The 8580-nt window shown below is 44.8% G+C and overlaps 1 protein-coding gene and 1 long non-coding RNA gene across 10 annotated transcripts in view; one reads left to right on the top strand and one right to left on the bottom strand.

Annotated features, from left to right (window-relative positions):
- The first annotated feature begins 348 nt into the window (after positions 1–348).
- Positions 349–2084, top strand: LOC144314224 (uncharacterized). Its single transcript, XR_013380050.1, has 2 exons — positions 349–781; positions 891–2084. It is a non-coding gene; the product is annotated as an uncharacterized LOC144314224 (long non-coding RNA).
- Positions 2085–5593: 3509 nt separating this feature from the next.
- The window catches only part of OCLN (occludin), a 55170-nt gene continuing 52183 nt past the window's right edge, over positions 5594–8580 (bottom strand). For all 9 annotated transcript variants that reach the window (XM_077898099.1, XM_077898096.1, XM_077898097.1 and 6 more), the window contains one exon: positions 5594–8494. In XM_077898099.1, the coding sequence (XP_077754225.1) occupies positions 8393–8494 (102 nt within the window). In that variant the 3' untranslated portion in view covers positions 5594–8392. The remainder of the gene's footprint in view (positions 8495–8580) is intronic.

The raw sequence follows: 8580 nt of genomic DNA, 5'->3' as shown, positions 1-8580 counted from the left end.
CGTCTGTATTCCCGGGTCTCGGTGCAGGATCACCTGTGCCACGCGGCCGCTTCCTTAGGGACCTGCTGGGCCGTGGTCCGTGAAACGTGGACAGGGGTTTCGCGGCATAGTTTTTAGTCCAATTTAAGAATCAAAATATATGGGATCCCTGGGTGGCGCAGCGGTTTGGCGCCTGTCTTTGGCCCGGGGCGTGATCCTGGAGACCCGGGATCGAATCCCACGTCGGGCTCCCGGTGCATGGAGCCTGCTTCTCCCTCTGCCTGTGTCTCTGCGCCTCTCCCTCTCTCTCTCTCTCTGTGACTATCATAAATAAATAAAAATTAAAAAAAAATTAAAAAAAAAAAGAATCAAAATATATCATGCAATTAGGCGCTATGAGTTCAGATTAGGTATTTCGATTCCCCTCACGGTCCTGTTCCTTCGCGGGGGGAGATGACAGCTGGGAGCGCCGCGCGAGCTGCCCCGGCCCGCAGCCCAGGCCCTGCGGCCGCCCCTGGGGGCAGGTGCCGTCCCCCCCTCGGAAACCCCAGGTCGGCGCCAACGCCCGAGATCCAGGCACCTGCCGCTGCCCAGGCCCTTGATTGCTGCTTCCTAGGCTGGCTGCTTTGGGAATTCCTGTGTCCCCAGGGCCCAGTGCATGTGGCCGGGGTCTTGTTGCCGGTCCCCTCCCCAGGGGCGGGGCGGGCGGTCGAGGGAGCTGGGCCACGCCTCTACCCTGGGTCATGGCGGGCTAGGTAGGGCTGCTCCTAGGTAGGGCTGCTGCAGGTAGGGCTGCTCCTAGGTAGGGCTGCTGCAGGTAGGGCTGCTCCTAGGTAGGGCTGCTCCTAGGTAGGGCTGCTGCAGGTAGGGCTGCTCCTAGGTAGGGCTGCTCCTAGGTAGGGCTGCTGCAGGTAGGGCTGCTCCTAGGTAGGGCTGCTCCTAGGTAGGGCTGCTGCAGGTAGGGCTGCTCCAGGTAGGGCTGCTCCTAGGTAGGGCTGCTCTGGGCTGGAGCTGTAAGGAAGGAAAAAAAAAAAAAAAGAGCCCCGGCTTCGGGCCTGATCCAGTTCCGCACTGAGTACACAGCACTTAGAAGCTAATCCTTGCCTTCGTGGAATTCTTCTGCCATGAAGATGTTCATGGAGGAAAACGTCCTGCACCAAGTGCTAGCGCCAGGAGAGAAGAGCGGAGCATAGAAGGGCCAAGGTCCCAGCCTAGAGGAAGGTAGTGGGAGGAGGCCTCACTGGGAGGGCAGGTGCACCACGACCCCACAGAGGAAGGGCATCAGCCCTTCTGACCCCTAGGGTGGGAGCTCCCAGGCAGAGGGAGCCGCAGGAGTTCAGGCCCTGGGCTGCACACGCAGGGACGTGCTTCTGGGACTGCTTGAGAAGACGGGTGGGGTGATGGCTGCTGAAATGGGGCTGGGGGGGGGAGGGCTCTGAAGGGTGTAACAACGTCGGAGGGAGGATGGTGGTTGGGACCAGGGTAGTAGGGCAGGGCAGCCGGGGAGGAGGGTGGATCCCAGATCCAGTCGGTGGGCCAGATGCCTGTGAGGGAAAAGGATCCAAGACCCAGAAGCTTTCAGTGGAGCAACAGAAAGGTTAGAGCTGCACCTTCGAGAGGCTGAGGTGGGGTAAGAGGGGCTCAGTGTGGGGCAGGTTGGAGATGCTTGAGACCCCGACAGATCAGGAATTGCTCCTGTGCGTGCAAAGTGCAGTGCCTTAAAATAGGCTCTACTGATGTCAGCCTCGGTGTCTGGCTGAGGCGACCTCAAGGAGAAGCCAAAAACAAGAAGTGGAAAACCAGTCAGAGGCCCGCGGGCAATATTTTTTAACAAATACGACAGAAACCCAGTGGATTCAGATGACCTAAGGGATTTTCCACCCGTCTACATGGGAATGCATGAGGCTGAATTTTTACAGACTGATTATACCGCGTGACACATAATTGTATATCCGAGAACTGCTTGCAAGCACGTGTACCTGTTGCTACCTGTCGCCCCATTTTTGTGTATCTAATCCCCCCTGTGAAGCTAACTTTCAGAGCAGCTTGGAACAGTATGAAATACTGTTTCCAGTAAGACAATAAATAATGCATTTACTAACCTACTTTGAAGTTGGGGGGTTTTTTTGGGGGGTTGTGTTTTTTGAAGTTGGGGTTTCTTTTTTGGGGGGGGTTGTGTTTTTGGTTTTTTTGCAGATACATTAGCATTTCCCACACTTGAGAAATGGAGAGGCAAAGTGCATCCAGAGCATCAGGAAAAGGTTACATCTAGGAGAGGAAGGGCAAGAACTGGAGCTTCTTTACTTCCCCATCAGCATAGGCTCCCCCGTGTTGCCTTTATTGCTTTGTTGGTGCCAACATCTTCCTTTGTGTTCTGCTCCCTTCAAAAACATAAACACAAGCCATGCTGCCTAATACTGGAAAGAACAGACCTGGGTTTTTGTTTTTTTTAAGATTTTATTTATTTATTCATAGAGACACAGAGAGAATGAGAGGCAGAGACACAGGCAGAGGGAGAAGCAGGCTCCACACAGAGCCCAACGTGGGACTCAATCCAGGGTCTCCAGGATCACGCCCTGGGCTGCAGGTGGCGCTAAACCGCTGCGCCACCGGGACTGCCCCAGACCTGGGTTTAAAATCAGGCCTTAAAAAAAATAAAAAATAAAAAATAAAATAAAATCAGTCCTTGCCGCACTAGCTGGGTGACCACAAGCAAGTTCCATGTACAATATGGGGATGCCTTCACCTACCCTACAGGGCTTGCACATTGCATAGTGGCGACCCTGTTAGCAGCTAGTTTTCCTCCCCCACCCCAAGACAAAGGCCTTATTATTTTCCGTGTTGTCCTTCAAAAGGAAAGTAATTGGGACACCTGGGTGGTTCAGCGATTTGGCGCCTGCCTTCAGCCCAGGGCATGTTCCTGGAGTCCTGGGATCGAGTCCTGCATCGGGCTCCCTATATGGAGCCTGCTTCTCTCTCTGCCTGTTTCTCTGCCTCTTTCTCTGTGCCTCTCATGAATAAATAAATAAAATATTTTAAAAAAAGAAAAAAGAAGAGAAATTGGCATTGCTGATTCTTTCCCAATGCCAGTCATCTTTCATTTTTGCCTCCCATACACCTTTGACTTCACAGGACTCACATTTTCTCCTTACCTGTTCTACTTTCCTGCTATCCTCCCTTTCTTCCACAAACTCTTTTTCCTTTTTCTTTTCCTCCATTCTGGTTGGCCATCCTGTTCCAAGACAGGATGCATTCCCATGGGACAGCTGGCTACAACCCCAAGCCCCAAGTATGTATCTTGTGTATCTTCACTATCCATCAGTCTGGGAAGGCTTTTTTTAATTAAACAGTTTATTTTTATTTTATGTAGGCTCCACACCCAATGTGGGGCTTGAACTCAGGACCCAGAGATCAAAAGTCCCATGTTGTACCGACTGAGCCAGCCAGGCACCGCTAGGGAAGGCCTTTTTTTCTTTTTAATGAAAAACCAGGGAAAAGACAGAAGTCCCCAGTAAGGTGTATTTGTGGAGGCTGAATTGTTCAAACTCACAACTGTGAAGTTCACTCTCCTCTGTATGGATTTTAGTCATAGATCTTTTTTTTTTTAAAGATTTTGTTTATCCATTCATAGAGACAGAGAGAGAGGCAGAGACACAGGCAGAGGGAGAAGCAGGCATCATACAGAGAGCCTGATGTGGGACTCGATCCAGGGTCTCCAGGATCACGCCCCGGGCTGCAGGCGGCGCTAAACCGCTGCGCCACCGGGGCTGCCCTAGTCATAGATCTTAACTAAGAGTGGCAACAAAGCAAAACATGCGTAACTCCATGGTAATCCCTTGCCATGACTAAGCCTGCCACAGTACTCTAATTGTGTACAAATTGGTAGAAGAAATGGATCAAACCAAGCCTAATGTTTTAACTAGTAGAACTAAGGGACAACTGTGAAAAATGAATGGAACTGTGTGTTCTTTCCCCGTGGGTATCTGGACACAGACCCCAGGGTTAATAAATTGATGAAAAGCTCAGCCAGTGTTGCTAAACTGGAATTCAGGGGGCACAACTTTGGAGATTGGGAGAGACGAACCCGCCTATTCCAATACCTTTAGATGAAACCTCAATTGCTGCAGAGACTCACTGAAAACCTCCACCATTGCTCTTAACAGCATAGAATAATCCTTATTTTGATATGTCAAGCACTTGTTCATCGTCTCTCAAGTCAACGGTGCCAAACCTAGAATTAAAAAAAAAAAAAAAAAAGGGATCCCTGGGTGGCATAGCGGTTTGGCGCCTGCCTTTGGCCCAGGGCGTGATCCTGGAGACCTGGGATCGAATCCCACATCGGGCTCCCAGTGCATGGAGCCTGCTTCTCCCTCTGCCTGTGTCTCTGCCTCTCTCTCTCTCTCTCTGTGTGACTATCATAAAAACTAAAAAAATAAAATAAAATTCAGATTATTAAAAAAGAAAAAGAAAAAAAACCCCTAGAATTTATACCCTAAACACTGCACCCAGCACAGACCAAGGACTGGGATGATACATAGACTCTTAAAACATAATTCGCTTTTTAAAAGCTTTTTCGAGTCTCGACATTCCAGCTTTCGGCAAGAGGCGTAACTGCCACGTCTATTACTTTCTGACGAGGACTATTGTCCTAAGTTCTACATTAACTACCTTCAAAACAACTACGATACCAGGTACAAGTAGCTCCCACACAAATAAGTGAACTGCAGGACTTAGCAATCTGTCCAAGGTCACGCAGCAAGTACCTGCCACAGGGCAAAGCAAGAGCAGGACAGCACATGCTGGGAAAAGCCAGCAGGTCCTGGGGCAGCAACTAGAAATCTTGGGGGGGGGACGACACACATACACTCTGTGGTAGTCCTGCTCCCCCTCGCACCCCTGCAAATCATGGTTGTCTCCATGCTTTTCTCTAACTGCAAAATGGCACTCTTAACAGTGCTATCTAAAAACTACCCACACAGGAAAAAAATTTTTAAATAAAAAAAAATAAAAACTACCCAGGTTAGGGATGTGTGGGTGGCTCAGCAGTTGGGCATCTGCATTTGGTTCAGGGTGGGATCCCAGGGTCCCTGCAGGGAGCCTACTTCTCCCTCTGCCTGGATCTCTGCCACTCTGTGTCTTTCATGAATAAAATCTTAAAAAAAACAAAAAACAAAAAAACTACCCAGGTTACTTGGGCATTTTTCTTCATAAAAACTGTTCCCATTAAAGGACATGAACAATAGGAAATGCAGGAGAAGAGACTCATCTATCCTTTCACAGAAGAGAAGTCACATTAGTGCAGAACCACAGGCTGCCAGGAGATTGGATCTCAATCCTGATTTCTCCAGCTGAGCCTTTAGAAACGTCCAGATGAGATATGTCATATCTCAGTGATGAGGCAGGGAAGATGTCTCTGTGTCAGGAACTCTGAAAGCCTCAACTGACAGCTGGAAAACCACAATTGGAGAACTCTTCTTCTGCTCCTACCCTTCTGTGCACATGCACACTCGTTCAGGTCTTTACATATACTTTCAGTATTTCATATGAAGCATTTTACATCAATTAAATGTACTTAAAATATGGTATTTTATTAATACCAGACAGAGCAATCCCATCTTACTCAACCCATGAATTTATTGATAGTCAACCTAGAGTGGGAGTACAGAATCTAAATATTCCAACAGACCAAGATCCCAATCCTACTTTAATCATTTGCTACTGTGTGACAGACCAGTTCATCTAGCACATCCTCAGTTTTCCTGTTAAATGAACATGAGAAATGATTACATGTCAACAGAATGTGATAAGGATTAAATAATTTCATATAAGTGTGTGTGTATACAATGTAACTTTTACTATAAATGCTAATAGGCTTAAATCTATTTCCAAAAATACAAGGCATATATGATAAAACTAACACCTGTTCTGAAGGGTGGACATATGTTTATAGTTTCCTATATTTAAGTTTCTTAAAATAGAAATTAAAATATTGATCTTACCTACTTTTTTATTTTAAATATTTTATTTATTTATTCATAGAGACAGAGAGAGAGAGAGAGAGAGAGGCAGAGACACAGGCAGAGGGAGAAGCAGGCTCCATGCAGAGAGCCTGACATGGGACTCGATCCGGGGTCTCCAGGATTATGCCCTGGGCTGCAGGCAGCGCTAAACTGCTGCACCACCAGGGCTGCCCCTGATCTTACCTACTTTTAATGCAGAATCACCTATGTAAAAGAACCACACTCTGCAGTTAACCTTTATAAGCGGGACCACATGCTTTCAAAATGGAATTTCTGGAATAATCCTTCATAGTAGGAAGCTGAATGCGGACATAAGAATCTCAGGTCACAGGGATCCCTGGGTGGCTCAGAGGTTTAGCACCTGCCTTTGGCCCAGGGTGTGATCCTGGAGTCCCGGGATCCAGTCCCACATCAGGCTCCCCGCATGGAGCAGGCTTCTCCCTCTGGCTGTGCCTCTGCCTCTCTCTCTCTCCTCTCTGTGTCTCTCATGAAAAAATAAATAAAATCTTTTTTTTTTTTTTTTAAAGAATCTCAGGTCAGAGATGAAAGAGACCTCTGACACCTAACCTTAACCTTTTATTTTCCAAATCAGAAATCTGTCAGTGGTTCGCCAAAATTACATCCAGCTGATTAATCCCAAGTGGTCTTTAAGTACCACAGTTGAGAAATGATTTTGCTTTATATTCAAAGTTCAATTTTATGACACAATTTTACAATGGAAATTCATGCTATTTGATTTTCTTCATTCAGCTGAATAGTTTTGTCAGAACACTGGCAAGCTTGCCGCTTTCATAATCCAAGTACGCTGACTTCCAAGAACAGAGAAATTTAGATGTTAGCGTACATAAAAAAGGAGTTAGGTTGCTCGAGAGTCTTTACCATTTGGTGTGAATCCAAAAGTATGAAAACTGCAAATGATTCCCTTTTGTAATATGTACAGCACATGGACAATTAAGAATTTCTTCAATTTGAAGAAATGAATCAATGTTATAATAGAAACATCTTAAGGTTTACCTTTGGAAAATGATTCAGACATATATATATATACTTAAATGTTTGAATTGTATGCTAAAAATTATTTAAAGATTATTCTTCAAAATTTTTCACAAAAACAGTTCTAAACTGGGGTGATAATCACAATCAACTGGACTAGCTATCTGCCCACCACTATCAGCTCATTTTACTTTACTAATAAAAATTTAAACTAAAAAAAAAAAGTGGTAAACCAAGGGCACCATCTGAAATAATTTGACATTTTAGGTTATTGCACTCTATTTCCAGACAAATCAGCCTTCTGATAACCAAAAGACTGGGAGATTTAGCAACAGCACCCAAAATAGTTGAAAACAATAACAGATAAAACTGAGTGTAATTTTCCAAAACTTAATATTAATAGCACTACTGATGTCAAACAGGTGTATGAAAGAAAGAAAACACCAGGTTTAATACCTTATAAAGTATGTACAGACCTTGAACATTGTTGTAAGATACAATTCAAGTCACAACTGAATTAGCGATGTCATCAAATACTCTGATATAATGAAAAAGTCTAGTTGGTTAAAAACAAAACAAAACAAAAATGCATGTAAACCATAAAAGATTACAAAGTACTTTAAAATACACAACAGAATTCTAACCAGGAGGTTTAAATTTTGATTCTTAATAGGTGAGCACATATTTACAATCTTTAAATTTCACAATTTGTTGTTTTTATGTGATCTTTATTATCTGGATAACATAAAACAATAAAAAGTTCTTTTAACACCATTTACACACAGGAGAAAAAAAAACAATCAGCGGGGAGGTTGGTAGAAGGCAGTAGCCATAGTAAGTAACATATGGAAGGCCTGGGACTTTATTTGTGGACTCAAGTCACAAAACAGACTTAATAACCAAAATTGCAGGCCAGGAAACAGGCAGTTTCACTTCCGAGACTTCCCTGAAGGGACGTGGTTCCCTTACCTAAAAAAGGAATGGTGATAAATAATAGTTCTGAAGGCAGAGTTCTGGGAGGAATGGAGAGATCACCTACGCGAACTAATGAGTGCACTTAGGCATTAAGGAAAGACTGCCCCAAGTGTGCAAGTTCACAGCACAAGTTCACCGTGGGACCTTCTTCCAAGGTCTAAAAACCTCCACCTATACTCAGTCCTTTAGCACAACAGCCAAAGTCTAAAGCACAGAATCCTTAATCGGGAGTGTTCAGCCCAGTTGATTATCAAAAGCTATGTGTAAAATGCTTCAATACTGATGATATTAAAGCTACCAAAACTTTGTAATGATCACAAAGATCTGGCCTCCTGGGTTCGAAATCCAAAGTCATTCTGCCTTCTGACAACGTTGCAGATATGTCAAATACTTCACAATCTCTCAAACTGTGTGGCATCTGCCTTCTATGTTTTCTGTCTATCATAGTCTCCAACCATCTTCTTGATGTGGGACAATTTGCTCTTCAACTGCTTGCAATAATTCCTCTTATTTTTGTAATCTGGAGACTAAAAAAAAAAAAAAGGAAGAAATAAATAAGGTAAATTTAACAAAATAAAAACAAATATGGCAGTTTCTCTGGGCATATAGGCAG

Source organism: Canis aureus, chromosome 5, assembly GCF_053574225.1.
Source record: "Canis aureus isolate CA01 chromosome 5, VMU_Caureus_v.1.0, whole genome shotgun sequence".
In the NCBI taxonomy this organism is placed as follows: domain Eukaryota; kingdom Metazoa; phylum Chordata; class Mammalia; order Carnivora; family Canidae; genus Canis; species Canis aureus.
This window is presented reverse-complemented; position numbering and strand designations above follow the sequence as displayed.